The sequence below is a fragment of the Amblyomma americanum genome, chromosome 8 (assembly GCF_052857255.1).
Source record: "Amblyomma americanum isolate KBUSLIRL-KWMA chromosome 8, ASM5285725v1, whole genome shotgun sequence".
NCBI classification, from domain to species: domain Eukaryota; kingdom Metazoa; phylum Arthropoda; class Arachnida; order Ixodida; family Ixodidae; genus Amblyomma; species Amblyomma americanum.
In genome coordinates this window covers 99,775,976-99,795,056 of record NC_135504.1, presented here as the reverse complement: position 1 = coordinate 99,795,056, position 19,081 = coordinate 99,775,976, and the positions used below count along the sequence as shown (strand labels likewise).

The 19,081-nt window shown below is 47.2% G+C and overlaps 1 protein-coding gene across 1 annotated transcript in view; it reads right to left on the bottom strand.

Moving 5' to 3' along the window:
* Positions 1-19,081, bottom strand: part of LOC144102644 (sodium-coupled monocarboxylate transporter 1-like) — a 91,792-nt gene that overhangs the window by 56,548 nt on the left and 16,163 nt on the right. Inside the window, exons 4-6 of the mRNA XM_077635861.1 lie at positions 11,704-11,769; positions 8,787-8,838; positions 5,172-5,239 (exon numbers count right to left, since the gene is read on the bottom strand). Of these exons, the coding sequence (XP_077491987.1) occupies positions 5,172-5,239; positions 8,787-8,838; positions 11,704-11,769 (186 nt within the window). The remainder of the gene's footprint in view (positions 1-5,171; positions 5,240-8,786; positions 8,839-11,703; positions 11,770-19,081) is intronic.

Here is a 19,081-nt window from a genome sequence, read left to right as displayed (position 1 = left end):
ACCTTTATGGAAGAAGCCTGCAGAGAAGACATTACAACAGGCATTCAAGAGTGCATCAAGGAGGCTATAGAACACGCGATATGCTTTTCACCCCAATGCCAAAATTTACAGACTTCGATGTGGAGCTGCAGAGCCTCCGATCACTTCAACGAAGAGCAGAGAGAAGATACAGGCGTACAATGTCGCTGCCCGACTTATGGGACGCAAGGCGCACACAAAAGAAAATCCAGCGCAGAATTCAAATCTTGCAGGCTGACTGTTGAAAGGCATTCTGTGGATCACTGGATCCTCGAAAGCCTCTCTCACATATCTGGAGTGTGGTTCGTGGTTTGCGAACATCTCCTCAGCAGCTCCAACCATTCAAGTGTCTCGCACTTCACCAAGGACGTAGCGAAGCGGAGATTGGTTAAGATTTTTGCGCAAGAATAGCAGGTCCCAGGAACTAATCCACAACTCTGAATTGCTGCGAAGTGCCTATATCTAGGGATTCGCGAATGGACCTTCTTTTCGCCATGGAACAACTAGACGCCGCCATGGTCTTCATCGCCGGGGCCCGATAGAGTAACATACTCTGCACTTGCAAACCTTGGTCAGGAGGCTCGACGTGTTCTTTTAGACCACTTCAACTCATCATGGTGTGCGGGTACAGTTCCGGATGCGTTGAAATCAAGTCATCTGGTTCCAGTCTTTAAACCTGGAAAATCGCCGCTTGACCTAGCATCGTACCGTCCAATCGCACTGGCTAGTTGCGTGGGCGAACTCATGGAAAGGATGACACTTACGCGAATTGAGTGGTATCTGGAGCGCTATCAAATATATCCAGATGTAACGTCTGGGCTTCGGCGGAGACGTTCATCTATTATTAGCGTTATTGACCTGGTGTCATCAGTCCAACATCAGAAGCATCTGAAGCGCTTGACCGCGGCGTTGTTTCTTCATGTTAAAGGGGTGTATAATAACGTCACCCATCAAGCTATTTTGCACAATCTGAAAGCTGCAGAACTTGGTGGTCGCATGTTCTGCTGGATGCGCAGTTATCTATCCAACAGATCACTATATTTGAAGACTGAGGATGGACCAACATCTTCACATTACACTTCCCGTGGGGTCCCACACGGTGGACGACTTAGCCAAACGCTTTTCAATGTTGCGCTTTTCGGCCTTATCGATGTACTACCACAGTCGGCGAGTCTCAGTCTATGCAGACGATATTTGTATCTGGACATCAGGAGTTACGCGACCACATGTTAGCAAGGCTTCAAAAGGCGGCAAGCATTCTTGCGTGCTACCTCCGCCTGCAAGGCCTGGAGATTTCTACTGAAAAATGTTCCGTTGTTGCCTTTACACGCAAGAGCATGTCTCATTACCCCGTACGCATAAATGGGTCAACAATACCCTACGAAAGAGCCATCGCTTTCTTGGAGTAATCATCGATCGTAATCTAACATGGAGCTCACATGTACAGTATATGAAATGGCGACTGACATCGATCGTTCATGTTCTGTTCTTTCTCGGAGGGAAGTCCTGGGGAGCATCAGTGATGTCGATGGTCCAGCTGTACACTGCACTATTCATGGGATTCCTTCGGTATAGTATCCCTGCACTTGGAAACTTGACGAAAATGAACATACAGTGTCTGCAAAGTGTTCAGGCTCAAGCTCTGCGGACGTGCATAGGACTGCCAAAATACGCGTCTGCAGCCGCAACAGTACTCATCGCTCAGGAGAGTCCAGTGACTGCCGATGTCACAATCGAAGCTCTGAGAGCGCATATTCGTCCCCTCTCTTGGATTCCCGCACACCATCTTGCCAGTCTTCCTGCTAACCGGCTGAGTACATCGTTTGCTAAAATTATTGATGCCCATCGTGACTTCCTACCAACCCAATTTACACCAGCTTCTAGACCGTATTCTTTATTATGGAGTTTGCACCAACCTTGTGTACTTTTTTTCATACCGGGCATCAAAAAGAAGGCTGATTTATCGACGACAGCACTAAAACAGCAACTCTAGAATATTTGCACGAGAAACACGGACACGGACTGCACGTATACACCGATGGCTCAGTGACCCCTTCCAGTTCCTCGGGCTCCATAGTCATCCCCGTAAGGACCATAGTTAAAAAAGTAAAAACATCACACCGGACTTCATCGGCTGGTGCACAACTTGCTGCCATTCGTGTCGCCATTGAGCATATCAGTGAAGAAACACCCCAGCAATGGCCTGTTTTCACTGATTCAAAGGCAGGTCTCCAAGCGTTACAATCTGCTCTTCATCATGGATACCATTAACAACTTGTCGCGGAAATCCGAGAGCTCAACCACACAGCCATCAACAAAGGGCACGATATTGTTTACCAATGACTGTCAGGACACAGTGGCATCGCAGGCAACCACCGCGCGGACAAGGCTGCGTCAACTTCTCACCATGGGGGTGATTGCGTGTCCATCCCCATCTCGAGAACCGACGCAGCGGGCAGGCTTAGACCACTGTCGCGGGACATCACGCTTGCCGCGTGGAATTAAGGCCAGTTCTGGCATTCGCATTTAAAGACCATGGACCCAGATCTGAAGCTTCGGCTTCTATCCGGCCTACCACGACGTGAAGCAACTTTGTTGTGTCGCCTGTAGCTTGGTGTAGCTTTCACCAAGCACTACTCCTTCTTAATAGGTACGGCTGACAGCCCTGCATGTGCCATCTGCGGGTGTGATGAGACTATAGCCCACATTCTTTGCGAATGCCCTGCCTACAGCGCCGAAAGACAGTCTCTCTGTCGTGCACTGGGGCATCTAGACCTGCGCCCACTGACGGAAACGAAGATTCTCGGCCACTAGCCGCGGCGGCCATCGGCGGTGAAGGCGTCCAAGGCACTGCTCCGCTTTTTGAAGATTTGTGGCCTGCACGATAGGCTGCGAGTTTACTGAACGCTGTGACTTTACATAGTGACTTTAGTTTCCTGCAAATGTCTTTTCTCCTTCATCTTTTTCTCCCCTCAACCCTTTCCCTCCGTGCAGGGTAGCAAACCGGTTATTCGTCTGGTTAACCTCCCTGCCTTTCCTCCTCCTCCTTCTACTACTACTACTACTCCTTTTCCTCCTCCTCCTTTCTCGACTGTCGTCCGCTAGCCTCGTTGCAGACTTCGATAGCCGGCCTCGAGTGATTTTGGGGCCGCCTGCCCGAACCACCCTTGATTTTGATTTTGATATTTATTTTCTGTTTTCAGTTTCTGTTGTTTCCCTTTCTCTTTTCTTTCTTTTCCTTTTCTCTTTCTCTCTCTGTCTCTTTCTTTCTCCCGTGGCACTGTGGTTTCTCAGGGGAGACGATCAGGCCACATGAGGTGGACGTCTTTAACGTCCGCTCCTCTGCGAACCACTTGTCACGGTTTTCACTCTGTGTGTGTTTGTGTGTGTATGTATTTCTTTAAAATTTTTGATGGGATTTAATTCATGACATCGGCTCTTTTATCTATTTTTTCTTCTCTAACAGGGAAGTCTTTTCGTGCACTATTCTTTATTCCTTTTTCTGTGTTTGTCTGATTATCTTTTTCAGACTCCTCCTACCATTCATCACCTGCCCTTTTGTCCTTGTCCTCCAAGTTTACATCTTTATTCTCATTGCTTTATTTTACTTTGTGTATCTGTCTGCTTTGTTGGGGGGCCACCTTCATACTCAAAGTATTCCTTCTTCACCAATAAATCAGCTCACGTGGGGACTTTTTCACCCCTCTGTGCTCGTTGCGCACTTAGGACACCGTCTCAGTTACCGTGCCCAATTTTATTTTTCCAATTGGCTTTTTATACCAAATTAAATTTTTGGCCGAATGGGCCTTGTTAATTTTTTATTTGATTGGTTTAAGGCTGGTGATGCTTTGCAGGCACAGGCTACTTCTCATTCCACTTTATTTTTGACATTGCTTTCCTCCATTTAACCGGGAATGTGACTTCGATTGGGGCAGGTACTTGGAATCAAGTCCTGCCCACGCCAGCTGTGCACCCCAACTGTAACAAAATATGATGCAAATCTGGGTGGTTGGCAACGCAACGTTAACCCTAGCCGCTAATGAAAAGTGAAAAAACCAAGAAGAGAGGAGGAGAAAGGAGAGTTGTAAGAGATAGGAAAGTGAAAGGTGGAGGGGGGGATAGGAAAAGGCGACTGCCAATTTCCCCCGGGCGGGTCAGGCCGGAGGTGCCGTCTACAGGAAGCTGGGGCCAAAGTGGTGTGCTGCCGGCGCCGAGGGTCCTTAAAGGTCCACACGCTCGGCATCGGCTCAACCACCAGGATCCCCTTTTCCCTGGACCCCGCGACGCCACGCACGGCCAGGCGCGGGTGCCCGGGTCCGTGGTGATGCACTGTTCACCATCATCCCCCTGCGGGGAGGTCCCTGCGGATGCTCGTTAACCCGTGGTGTCGCCACTCACCAACGCCTGCACGCTGCAGACGCCCTCCTGCGGGGATTATCCAGTCCTGTATAGTCAAGGTTTTAAACATCTGAAATTGGTCCCAACTGCCGTTCTCCTCTCGTATATGAAGAATCGGGACTACACGGGACTACACAAAAGCGACTAATAAGGCAGTTCAGGTCAAACTCTACTCGTGTCCCCAATGCGAAGAGTTTGATGCATGTAAATCGCTCAGTTGTGGTCATGACTTCCGTGTCGTTTTTTACTTCCAGTAGCGTAGGTCATTTGGCTCCTTCAGTTTATATTCCAGCAGTTGTCGCCCACTTGGACTTCCTTCTAGAACTCCGCTTTCTCTGAGAGTGCAGGAAGTTTGCACATGGAGCCAGAATTTTCTTTCCACACATCCATTTTTGGCAGCTTACAGTTCCCGGACGGCGATTTTTGTCTCCGGGAAGTTCACGCTTCTGCCAACAGCTAGCAGACACCGACTGCCGGGGAAAGTTTTGGTCCGCACTGGCAGACATGATGGCTGGGTTCATATCAACCTGAAAGATACAATTGTCTAGCAAAATAAGCAGGAGAGGAAGTTGTGGTGGTGCGCCATTTTTCTCCTAATTTTGCCTCAGAAGAGGACGATAAGCCTGGCAGTTCTGTCTTCTATACTCGCTTTAGTGCCCCTCACGTACACGAAGTACCACTATTTCAAGTGGTAGTGCAAATGTTTGACTTAAAGCACAGCGCAGTGCCTAACGTAAGTGCAAAATGTCGCTTACCAGAGCCGTGTATATCGTTCCTGCAAAACCGATGGCAATGTTGGAGTACAGCAGTCCCACCGGAAACACTGCAAAAATAGTAAACAACAAAGATAAGGAGAACGCATTTTATTTATTTGCGACTTCATATTTTTCATGCACAGAACACTTTATAAGTTTATGCATTCAAGATCGCCTTTTGGCCGAGACAATGAGACTGGGTAGATAGGTGCCGGGAGGGAGCTTTATGGTTAGAAACCACTCTTCTTCTTCATACCACCAATGCATTGCTCCTCATGATGCGCCCTATTATCTCCATATACAGCGTCAGCTGTGAAGAACGCGTTTTCCGGTTCTGTGGCGTCTTAATGTAACACGAAGCAGAAACGAAAAGCAGAGAGGACCCTAGCAGCTGTTGCCAAATTACGGGCCAGCGAAGCTGCATGGCTGATACGTTTGATACGGTACATATCCAACATTCTTGGAGAGAAATTCTGAATATTGAAAAATTGTAAGACACTCTTATGGAAATATTGAAAGCAATGACCCATTGTTCTGATGTGTAACTAATTCCTTCTTTTAACGTGTTTCCGTCGATAGTATAGAGCGGTTAAGGCTGCTATAGAAAATCAATGTGGAACGCTTTTGACGATAGCAAAAATGTTAATAGCAAAAAAAATACAAGACTGCCGTCGGGTGGTCTGCGGATATAATCATGGGTATGCTAAAATCTTACATTATTTCTAACAATTGCGTCTATAAACGATTTCTTGCTTAAAATTCGTTTGCCCAGAATTGTCTTGTATGTCGCTGTTCTTATCGTTGCCGCGCCTGACTAGCTGCATAATGTATTTACCCTATAACATGGCTAGAAATCTCGGATAGCTCTCGATAAATCCCGTTTTACACAAGCGCCGTAACCTGCGGTGTATTTTTTGCATTACGAAAACATTCACACGTTAAATTAAGTTAAGAAGTGTTAAGTTAAGTTAAGAACGCATTAAGAGCAGTGAAATTTGCGTCAGTACACATTTGGGCACGAATAAATGCTTTTTTGCTAGATACGCCCGCTTATACAATCAATATTGCGCGCTTACGACCAAAACTGTAACTGAAAAGATAAAACAGCAAATACCGATTCCCCTTAGATTTATACACCATATATGGGCACTAGGGGCTGCTCTTATCAGGGCTATATTATTTCCAAATTCACTATAAACCAGCAGAATCTCGTGTGCGGAATACACTAGATTCGCTGCGGCGCCAAGAGAACTGAAGAGAAAACTCCTTGTCGAAGAATGCATTTCTTTTACGGACCGACAGAGGGAAGTGTATGGGCTCAGTGTTCTGACCCTTTAGCAGCAGTCTATTGACACGTATTTCATGGGACCACGAACAAAAACAAGAGCGCGAGAGTCGAGGAATCAGCAGCCAGCTAAACGGAACAACGGGGGAAGTATAAACAGCATTCAGCCTCAATTTTCTTTGAATTTATATTTACCTCTGCCGTCGCACTCAAAGGCTGTTTAAAGTTGGCTCTTTAAGAATGTTCAAAAAAGGTACGATTTGCACTACACGGAAGTTTGATCTTGCTATGCTAATGGGTTCTGCGACCAGGCGGGCACCATCTGAGACGATAATTGCTGTCGTCAGTTCCTCGATTAATTAAACTTTACATCAAGCTCTTTAGACCCGCTGTTACCGGCATCTTTGTATTGGAAGCTTAGGAGTATTCATATTTCCAGACTATTTAAATTAGTATAACCCCCCTAGGAAGCTTGTATTCTAACTTAGTCGCCTCGAAATTGTGCAGCTCAATTAGCGTAGTTACTACTGCAGAGCGGCGACAAAGGGCGCTAAATTACTCCCCAGCGTGGCGCAGCAGTTGCAAAATCGTGAAGCGTTCCGCATTTGGGAAAAAAAAAATAAAAACCCGCCGCGGTGGCTAAGTGGTTAGGGCGCTCGACTACTGATCCGGACTTCCCGGGTTCGAACCCGACCGCGGCGGCTGCGTTTTGATGGAGGCAAAACGCTAAGGCGCCCGTGTGCTGTGCGATGTCAGTGCACGTTAAAGATCCCCAGGTGGTCGAAATTATTCCGGAGCCCTCCACTACGGCACCCCTTTTTTCTTTTCTTCTTTCACTCCCTCCTTTATCCCTTCCCTTACGGCGCGGTTCAGGTGTCCAACGATATATGAGGCAGATACTGCGCCATTTCCTTTCCCCAAAAACTAATTAAATAATAATAATAAAATAAAACAGTTGTTAGCTGCACCTGCTGCCTTGCGCCGTGAGCAGACGAAGCGCCGAGCGTGGCAGCTGCGGTACACTGGAGAGAAGTTATTAGACAGTTTTAGCTGTGCGTACGCAAAGCGCTACGGCTCTGCGTGCTGTACACTGTCCGCTCCGAAGTATAGTTTTAGCTGGCCGAGCCGTAGCGTCCTTCTGGCGGATGTAGCGCCATCTAGTGATAAGACGTCAAAGCACATCAACGCTCGGTTGAAGAAAAATTCATCCGCAATTACTGATAACTAGTGTGAGTGCATTGTGAGCTTTTTTTTTTTCAAGAAGGAAAACTATGCAAGCCGAAGAAAATGTAAGAACTGGCTAAAAGCCAGAAAACTGCTTAGCCAGGTGTCGTTGCTACAAGGAAAACACACTGCATATAGTTAGGCCTAGGAGCTTGAAAATCACCAAATTATCTGAAAAACAGGGGCTAGTTATCGCTTATACCGCTGCGTGTGGGCAAGAGTAGGCGAAATAAAAGCGAACCGCTACCATTTGAGCGAGCTATTGCGTCGGAGAATCCAGCGGCGACATGTATTTATTCCGAAGCGGGCGAGCAGGGCGCCGCCATCTTGTCAAAGTTAGCGTACGCAAGCCACGCAAGCGCCGCAACGCAAAGTCCGCTGGCTAGCATACGCACGCAGGGCTTGCGCTTGCGTTCTGCGCATGCGCACTACCGTCCCCGCAAACTGCTTGCGTACGCTAAGCGGTTGCGTACGCACAGCTAAAACTGTCTACTGTATTTTAATCGCCTTTTGTACGTAAATACGCGGATTAAGCTGGATATTATCCGTTTCATCCCTCGACACGCGAGCGGGGTCATGCCAAATTTTCCAAAAGTGCTACAAGTTTCCACATTAAACGCGCACGCTTACCGCAATGACCGATTTTACCAATTTATTTTAAATAACCAGGGGATTGAAAACGGCAATTGCCATGTACTTCATGTCCGCCTGGTCGGAGAACCTACGTGCAGCAAATACAGGCATTGATGTGCGGCTCATAGTTTAAGAAAAAAAATCCTGAAAGGTAAATTTTAAGCAAACTGTAGAAATTCACGCGTGAAACCAGTCAGGTTACGGTACGTCTCTGAAATAGATTCGCTTAAAACTGCTCATGTGAGTCACGAGAAAGATACAAATCCTGCAGAAGAACACCAGAATCCGCATTAGTAGCATGGTGCTGCGGTGTTTTCGGCTTCATAAGTGAACTCAACGCGCGAGTCGTGATGTAGTGCCTTTAGGTTATTTGCTTCAGATAACTTGAGCAACATGCCCATATAATGAACAACGTTTGTACCAACTTCTCACGGAAGTGAAAGAAAAAAATATGAATACACAGAAATACTTACTCGTTGATATTCCAATGGCGGCAGTGTAGATACCGACTGCACCCAGAGTTTGCTGCAGTGAACAACATCCCACAAGTTAGGAGAGCGGCTGAAACTTATACGAACCTTGGGTTTGTTGTCAAGGAAAAGAACTTAAATAATGGTTAACGAAACACTAATAATTTTGTATTCTGCGTGAAAGTTTGTAAATTACTCATGTAATTGACCGCTTCTTTATTTTTCTGTTTTACTGCTCGCATGCATTTCTTAGGTAAAATGCGTCAGCAAAATCTGGCCCGTATTCTCGAAAAGGACGGGGTGCAAACAACGCACAAACCGACTATCACCATCGGACACCTCCTCCCGCGTCCGGAAGGCTGTCGTCCTAAAGAAAAGTCCCAAGGTGTGGTATACAAAATCCTTTGCCCTGAGTTCTGGGTCTCCTACGTTGGCGAAACCAACAATTTCACCGAAAGAATGAAGGAGCACGAAGCTGATCACAGGCAAATCAAGATGGATCAAGACGCGGTGGCCGAGCACTGTGAGACATGGTACCACAGGATTGACTTGTAGGGAACCATAGGGCTTGAGACCAAGCCATGCCAGCTCAGGAGGCTCTTGCTTTCTTGCTTGAGTCTTGCAGCATTCAAAAGACGCGGGGAATGCTAACCGCTCCATCGGAACGCTTTCACTATCCTACACCCATGTTTTACATTCAGTGACCTGACGGCCGACTACACGAGGGCTTGAAAACCCAACCTGCAACTCGCCCGCAGTCCCACTTGATGAACGAACTGGGTAGGTTTCGGAACTTCGTGTTAAGTCAATGTTGGCGTGGCTTCCTCATTTAACTTAAGTCTGCTTTAACCATGAAGCCTCTGTAGAATGTTTTCTTTTGAGGTTTAGTGCTTTTAGCGTTGGGGTATCAATGTTTTTAATTTGGGTTTGGAGCGTTGGGCGCTGAGATTGAAGCTGCGATATCTTTACATTCTCGTACGCGTATCGGAACAAGAGGGTTAACATGCACTAAAAAAAAAGTGGTGAAGCTTTCCTGGCGCGTTAGCCCGTCTATGCAGAGGAGGAAAAAATGACTCGGTCATTTTGCTTTCACCTAAATACTTTTGACCAGCGCCGCTGTTCTATGCGCAGCTATCCTGTCGTCAGCCGGGCCCCACGAATCTCCTTTCTCCTGTTCTGACCGATTTTTCTTCGTATGTCGTGAACACGGCCAAAGAGGACGCTCATCACGCCACGCGCATTGTCACGTAACCAGCACTGGTGCGTGACTCTGCGCGGATGGCACTGGTTACGTTACAGGCTTCAACGACGCCGATGACGACTGTGTCGTGGATATGCCAGCTGTGATATACTACCACGTGCCGCTGGTAGTGTAACCTCGTGATGCCAGGCATGAAAGACTACCCTCTTCCCAGCATAATACTATAGCCGTCCCAGACACTGCCAGTACCATCGATTGACACTGCCATGAAATGGAAGAACCGTGGGAGGCGCGGCGATAGCGAATATCTCGAATTTGTGAAAATCGAAGAGACCGAGCGCTTCTAGCCTCGTCTGCAAGCCTAGACGCTGTTACGTCTTAAAGGTGGAATGAAAATCCCCGCGAGTAACGCCACCACTTATGAAATTGAGGAGAGGGAGTTGAGTAAGCCAGGTGTGCAGCCCGCACTCAGAGAGGCGGTGGTCTCTGAGAATGACAGAAGCGGACCCAAAGGACGTGAAGCCTAGCCAAGGGTAGCAAGGAGTATCGCGGAGCAAACATTCTTGGTAATTATTAAGGCTAAGGTTACTAACGCAAGCCCGTCCAATTTAAACTATCCGGATTAGCAGAAACAGGGCTATGTACTGCATCGGAGGCAGTATGGTTGATGAGATGATGGTGATAATTACTAAACGCCGTGTTAACCGGTTGTTTCTCTACTTCGTCAACCGTCATCTCCGAACGGTGTTGTCCACCTACTGAACGTAAATCATTAAATACAGTGCCGTTCGAATTGTTCTGGTCGACTACTAAGTCATTCCCAACATAGCAGAAATTAAACTCGCCCACCGCGGCAGCTCAGTGTCCATGGCGTTTAACTGTTAAGCCCGAAGTAGCAGGATCGAATGCTGGTAATGGAGAACACCTTTATATAGGAGAGAAAACGTTTAAGATGTCCGTATGCTGGGCGATGTGAGTGCGGCTTGAAAATCTTCAGATGGTCGAAATTATTCGTTAGACCTTCATTACGGCATCTCTCATTGTCTACGTACTAACAGCCATATGCTTACAACCCCGGGAGCGCTAAGCGCTAGACACTGTATACACCACACCACCAATTACACTCAGAGTTTGTCGCCGACCTTACAGCGCCACAGGAATTACTCTTGCATAAATACAATCATGATGATCACCGGGGCTGCGCGGCTTTTCAACCGCAGCGTGCCTTCTACGTGTGACGTAAATCCTAAAAAGCGCGTTACAAATACTGTCATTTGCATTTTTCACATTGTCTCATTGATATCTGCCTTCAATTCGCAGTTCACTCGTGCGCATGCAGAAATGCAAGAAGCGCCGCTAACAACTGCTCTATTTTTTTTTAATTATAAAATTAACCAATGCTTGGTCAAGGCTCTCTTTATTGCGTACATGCATAAAGGTCACCGTTTTCAAAACGATACTACTAGGAAGGGGAAACTGCGTAGTTTGGAAGGGAAAATGTTTTTTTCTGCTACTGTAAATACTGGCATTTCTAGGTTTGAACGCACACAGTCATTTGTACATCGCAGAACCGAAACTCTGGAATGTTGTCTAGGACGTGGAAAGAGTTAATCGTTTCTCCAAACTGAATTTCGTTGCACGAATGCTTCCTTTGCCTTCGGTCTCTTCACTCGTGTGGTTCAGTTCAGAGAACAGAAAGGCATAAGGTTGTTTACTTACGCTCAGCACAAAGTAGACGACGCATGCGGTGATGCCGACCTTGTTGTCGAAGCGCAGACGCAGGTACTTCACGGGAAGAAAGAAATGAACACACATGAATAAAAGCTGCATCAACACAGTTTGACGGTTGAGGCAAACAGATATACAGTGCAGCTAGAATAGCTCTGAACACTCATTTTATTGGTATAGGACTAATTGTCCACAACAAAATTGGGAAACAGAATTTCGCGCTTGGATTCAGACACCATGGACTAGGCCACATAACTCTACAGCTCAGAAATAATGCTTTTTTTAATAGGATTCGGTCTCATATCGATGTACCTGGTTGACCAGCCCAGGAGGCTGCAAGAACAGCGGCAGATTATGACTTCTTTTACACTTGCACAGCGTGTGAACTCCGACCGATTCAAGAAATATGGTTCAAATGTGCCACGCTTCCAATCAATGCCGTTTCTGTGGGACCACCTTTTTTATTGAAATAAAGAAATAAAAAAGGCAAATTTATGATAAAATGTGTTTTTTTCGAAATAGCAGTACATGTATAACTTTTTTTTTTGTACTGCTGTCACGGTTGCCTGCCGCCGGCTTTCAGGCCTCGTCGAGCTGTCCTCACAGCTTTTTCCTGGAAGACAGTCAACATTGTGAAATGTTGAAAATAAAGGTGAATTTGAATTTGAATATGAATGTTCGGGAACCTTTTAAACCGCTAAATACGGCAGTGGTCAGAAATAGTTCATGCAGTTTAGAGACGCACTGCATATTTGGACTGCGTATTAGAACTGCATATTTGGGCCTATTTTAAGCATACCATTCTGAAGCATTGAGTGAAGCCTATGATTCTCGTTTATCTACTTCGCTTAACGGACCTCAAGTAAATTGGATTCTTTTCTCAGCCGCTTTCCTTCGACCGCAGAAATGGCTACTGGCACATTGCAAAGATTCTTTTACCCTAAATTCCTTACAGTGCTGCACCATTACGCTGCTAAGAACACCTCATCATCTCTCTCAATACTAACAACACCACATTTTCTTTTGACAGCAGGTGGGTGCTAAGGCAGTTGTCGAAAAATTCAGCGCACATTCCGGAAGCCAACGTGGCGCGAAGAGAATTGCACTCGCGCATGCCTTGGATGGATCGAGAACGATCGACAGAAATATACGCATGACCGACCCGAGAAAGAGAGATCAGCCTTCTTCGTGCTGACTGATCACCTCTCCGCTTTGCCCCTTCGCTCGGAAGCAGCGAAGCTCGATCGGAGAAGAAGCGGCTGCAGACTTCTGGAACCTGTCTCCTCGGCTGGCCAATGGTGACGCCTGCCCGGTGGGAGAGTGAGATAGGGTTTGTAGTGTCTACGCTACGTATGTCTGCGCGCTTGCCTTAAGGCGAAATGATTAACATACTAAGTGCGACGTATATATGAAGCCCGTTTTGCGCCGTTGGTCCGCCCGGTTCGCAGTTGTCGCTACGGAGAAAACCTTTTGCGCGACATCCGGATGGCACGACTCGCCCAGCCACGACCCTGCGAGGGAGGGTTTGCTAGTCTCCGGGGCAGCCTCATCGGAATCCTCCAGTCACCGGATTGTCGCCGTGCCTTGTGAACAAATTGCGTTTTTTTTTTGTTGCCTCTCTCAAGCATTAGTGCGCTTTTGTTGCAAGATCTCTCCTGGTATTATAAACTAAAGTTTAGTATTGTTTTGCACGCATTGCATTGTTTTGTACCTCACTTTGAATGTGTAGCTGCTAGAGATTAGAATTTCCTCGGTACTGACTCTTTGTTATGAAGCTTGTTTTTGGTTCCAAAAATTTCCCTGCAACCCATCATCTGGCTTGGGGCCGGGCGCCAAGCAACTATCTGTCACTTGGTGCCTTGTTTCTCGCCAAAGTACGTCACGCTAGATCGAGCGCATCTCCCAAGGGGGACCAGTACATCTACCCTCACACTCTCTTGGGTGCCTGGGAGTGCACACCCACAGTGTACACGTGACAACGCTACGGAGAATGGAGTGCAGTGTCTAGCCCGCCTGGGAGGCACGCACTACTATCTCTACGCCATTGTTGCTTTAGTACTCAGCTCTCCTGTAACATCACTTTCATTGCGAAACTTGCGCCCCGTCGATTCACATAAAGACAGCCATATGTCTCGGGTTATGCGGTCCGGAGCCATAAAGCGCTTCCTTTCAGCTTCCGGCACCTGCCGAGGTTTTTTTGCGGCCTTTTTTTCTTTTTCCGTCCCCTGTATTTTATGCTCCTTAAAGTGTTCCGATCTGGTTCTTTTTGCTACCCTAACAACAACTTTTGCTTCACGCCCTGCGAAAACGCTTTGGGCGTAGGTTTGAATCAATAGACAGTTCGTTTGAAAGCTGCAAAGTGTCTGGAGTGCAAACCTGCACTAGGGAGGCGAGCGGACCCACAGTATTCACTATTGAGTCCGATCTATTCCTCTTCTGATTCTATCCCCATTCGGACAAAGCAACTGTGCAGAATGTGTCATACTCATGGACCGCGGCGAGTCCATGTGATACTGCCGGCGCACTGGCGCAGCGCTTCAGCGAAGTGCCACTGCACTGGCAGATAGCTGTAACAAACACATTTATTGATGGGCTTAAAAACGCGAGGTGCGCCAACCGAGAAATGGGTGACGCAATAGCTCTCGCAAGCCTCATTTTCGAGCAGATAGTTCTTCGCAAGGCTGTCTAGTTAGCGCCCAGGCCTGCTTTTGTCGCAGTCATTTTCTTAGTCATTTGCATTTTCTGAGTCATTTTTCCCTCGGCGTCTTCCTCCTCCTCTTTGCAAGTGGAGAGCGGGAATGCGGAGAGGGGAATGGCTGGCGGGTGGAGAGAAAATCTCTATGAAGACCACCTGGCACGGTTGGCAGTGGAGACTTCATATAGAAGCCTTTGCCACCGAACAGTTTTCGCATTAATGGCTTTCCTAATGCTATCGCGTTAATAATAATAATAATAATAATAATAATAATAATAATAATAATAATAATAATAATAATAATAATAATAATAATAATAATAATAATAATAATAATAATAATAATAATAATAATAATAATAATAATAATAATAATAATAATAATAATAATAATAATATAAATAATAATAATAATAATAATAATAATAATAATAATAATAATAATAATAATATTAAATCTTTATTACTCCTCAAGGAATACATATATGTTGCCGGGCCTGCCGAAGCCTCTACATGGCTTGTATGGCAGTGCCCAGCAGCGGGGCAGCTCCAGCGTTCGGAGACAATGGTATGCACTTTTTCATTAAAATAAAAGCTTTTAAACATACTGTTAGAGAAAAACACTGAACCTCAAACTTGTATTTTGCAAGTATGTTAAACAAATGATACATGCATATTAATGCTTTTTTCAATGTTGTCAACATGAACAGGGAGGCAAAATAAAGAAATAAAAATATCAAACATCGAACAATGCCTTTGCGCACATACACAATGAAAGTAACTGTATCGGATGCTCCAAAACATCATAAAAAACACAGAATTAAAGCACTATGCACCAATTATTTTTGAAGTTAAATTAACGCTCTTTTTACTCCGGATCGTGTTGTTTGCTGTAATACTGTTTTAGGGAGGCGATTAAATGTGTGGGGAATGTAGTACTTTATTATGCTTTTTCCGTAATGTGTTCTCATGGAAGGTATTTCAAAACCAGAGCTGGTACGTAATGTTCTCCCGATGCTGCGTCACTGTCTGAAGTCAGTGTTCCAAAAGTATTTGGGTACAGTGTAGGCTTTATTTATCAGTATTTTACAGAGTCCTTTCCAGCCCGCTTAAGCAGTCAAGGCTGGCTTATGAGCTGGACTGCGCAGTCAGGCTAGAAACATGGCCCGCAGAAAAAAAGGAAACAAGAACCTAAGTACCTTCACGTGCCAGATAAACGAATAGCCTTTTTGCGTTGCAAAATATATCATTTATAATACTCCTTATGTACACTCACACGTAGGGGACGCTAAAAAAATAAATGCACAAATACACTTAAAAGTGAGCAAATAACATTCCCGAAAGCACGTCACTAGACTCGGCAACATGCCCAACGATAGAACCTCTTAATGAGGCCCGAACTGAGTTGTTTCTGCTCTTGTGCTGGCATCCGGAGGATCACCGCATTGCCGGATGCAAGCTATTTGTCCTGCGCTGCACGAGAACAGGTGCGGAAAAGTCCTCTCAGCGCTTTTCAACTTGGACGCATTGCCAACCATTATTATGATGAAGCACATCCGCCAGCTGTGCACCGCGTCATCGTTGCTGCCTTGATAATGCTCATGGCGACGATGGGCTCCACAAGCCATAACCCCGTCGCTGCGCGTGCGGCCTTAAAAATCCCGCCGCTCTACGTCGCGCTCTTGCAACGTATCCTTTCCACATTTCTTTCGCCGCATTCATACACTGCATTCAGCTATTGAAAGCTGTCACGCTCTGACACGCTCGCTTTCCCATAAGTCTTCAATATGGTTTCTTAGCATGATATCCTCCTCTGACCACCGGAACCGCGTATAAGCAGTGCCTGATTGAAATGAATGCTTTCGTTCGTAGAAGAAATAAAAACTGGTGGGGGGGGACACTTAAGCCCTGCCTTGAGGGTACGGTGCGATAGCGTTAAGGTTAATGCCCATATATGTGCACAAAAGAGTTCTCTCTTCAAGTGCACAATAGCGATAAGTCTAGTAAGTGGCGCCTAATGAAAAAAAAAGCACGGAAGATTTAGCGTGGCTAGGCCAAACGCGAGTTAGATGCACTACCACTTAGGTTTTCATTTCAGTTTCGCTTCGTATCTCGGTTTTCAACGTCAAGCAGGCTTCAGGCAAATATGTGCGAAATCAGTGAGTGAGGACTTTAGCGCTGGCGCACTAAAAGTGGAGGGTGCACTTAAATTCTCTCCTCACGCCACTTCTGGAGCAGTGGTGCAGCGGAAGAGTGATTCTGCACAGCCCTGCGATGGCAGGTGCCCCCGTCGGTGGGGGGGGAGGGGGGGGGGGGGAGAGGGGGAGGGGGATTGGGTTGGGAGAGACTTGGGTTGCTCTTCCCGCGGTTACTGTCCCCGAGCAACCTCTTGCCACCAATCAATAATTGAACTGCTTTGTGCTGACACGATGGGCAGTTTGATCACACATTCCGGTGGGCACGTCGGGATCCCGTCACAAAATCACGTGACGTAGTTGGCCGTCTTGAGCAACCGGTAAGCATCCCATGGAGCCAGACAAGCAGCGGCAAAATCGGTGAGGGGGGTCTTAATGCTAGAGTACTAAAAAGTGCAAGAAATGCAAGGACGAAGAAACATACGTGGCACCATCTCACTGCCTTGCATGTGTTCTTTTTTAGTCCAACGCTGCGCTGTTATTATTGCGTTAGCACTAACGGTCCGAGAAAAAGGAAATAACCACCGCCGTCACGAACTTTATATAACGAACTTTAGGCCTTGGTTAACTTCCAAAGCAGCCTCTCAGTGTCAAGCATTAATTCAACTTCCACCTGTGCGATGACGGCGTGAGAATCTCGTGACATCATCACAACCTGCGCACCATGCCAAGTGGCACTCATATCAATGATTGGTCGCAAGATGTTGCTCAGGAATTGCAACCTCCGTCTAACAAGGCCTACCAGAGGCTGTGTTTGAAACAGCCACCTGTGGGGGAGTACCCACTACTGCGCCAGTGGTGGTGTGATATCTCCCATTGATCTAAGAATGCATGAAGTAGAATGAAAAAATGCGCATATACGGGCATTAATCCATTGACGTTATCGTGTCATACCCTTAAGGCGGAGCTCCAGCTGAATTATCAGCAGCAAAAATGGTAACGCATTCAAACGACCCACCGAGCGTCGCTTAACAGTTTTTTTCCTGTATAGAAGCCCACGTAGTCCTCGCGATTTTCCATCTGATACCACAAAACGGTAGGCGTGTACGAATATTCGGTCCAATAGTAAAGTATTCGTTATTGGACTCTAACCGGACGTTTGGTATTCGAAATCTCGGAGTATTTGTCTCGAGCGAATAACGTTTTTGGAAACCTTGCTGCGGGCGACTTCGCGTACTTCCACCGGTATGGCAGCACGCCGCGCGCGTTACCAAAGCCCCCACTCTGCGCCTCGTGCACGCGTTCCCGCGCGGAGCCGGTCTGCGCATGCACCCTCCCGGCAACAGATGCCAGCAGGCATAAGTGCGGCACCCAGATCTGCATCTGCCAGGTGTAACCCGCACGTCCACGTGCATCAATGAAGATCTTTAGCATAGCTCAATCCGCTTTCGCGCGCCACCAGTGTGCACGCGCTGATTGGTCCCTGCTCCCGACGGAGCAAGCGCGCAAACAGCTAGCCGGCGCCTGGCGCATTGTAGCGTCCTCAAGGCGATTTGCGCATGCGCAGTGGCTTCCCTCGGAAGCTGATCGCGCTATGGCAAATGTGTCTGATAGGAGGACTTGCGGTTCCCTTGACTTCCGCGGAACGAGTCTGAACTGATTGCAGCTGCCGCAGCCACTGTTCCGCGTGAAATTCGCTAAACGGCACGAAGGGGAGCCAGCCCGATGGGTGTCCACACGTGGGGTGGCGCCGGGTGCGAGCGTGTTACTTCATATGCTTCCGCAGGGAGCCGAGTTTGGGGTGGCGCTCAGCGCCCATGTTCCCGTATATGCTCCCGCAGGGAGCAGAGTGGCGTGACTGTTTTCGCCGCGGCGCTCGTAACACTGTTAGCGGAGCGGTGGTCACATGATCCCAATGACGTCAATTGTTGCTGTTCGATTCGTCTTATACCCATTAAGCTGAAGAGAGCCAGCCGCTACCATCTTGAGCGCAGTACGCTTTGTTATCCGACTGAGGGGTTATTGCATAGCAAGCACCGGGAGGAGGTGTGGTACCTCCATACGAGAAGCGGCTTTTCCGCAGAGCTGGAGACATAGTAGGCGGACCTTCCCACAACTCTACTCCCTGGGGAAGGATATAGACAAGCGTCATGTTTGTGAACAAATGTGGCGCTGCGGTCGGCAGCGACGCGGGGTGTAGGCAAAAACGAAGCACGCCTACTGTGCGCCAAGCAACGCTGCCTTCGAAACCGACTGGTGTATGCGAATATTTCAAAGCGTGCGCGTCGCTTGTGGTTAGAAACATTTTTGTTGATGCTCGGAGAGTAGTTCTGCACATTTTCAGCCTGTTCGCCAGAAGGAATTAGTAGGCGGAGTGGTGCGTTGGGTGCTTCTCCACTCTTAGTTGGCGACAAATAAAACGCAACGCTACGGTGGGTGAAAGCGCGAGGTATGGGGAAGAACTAATCGTCCGCAGTTCTCAATTTATGGGCCGATAAAGCATACCTGATTGCTAGTGCAAGATAGGGCGACGTGATGC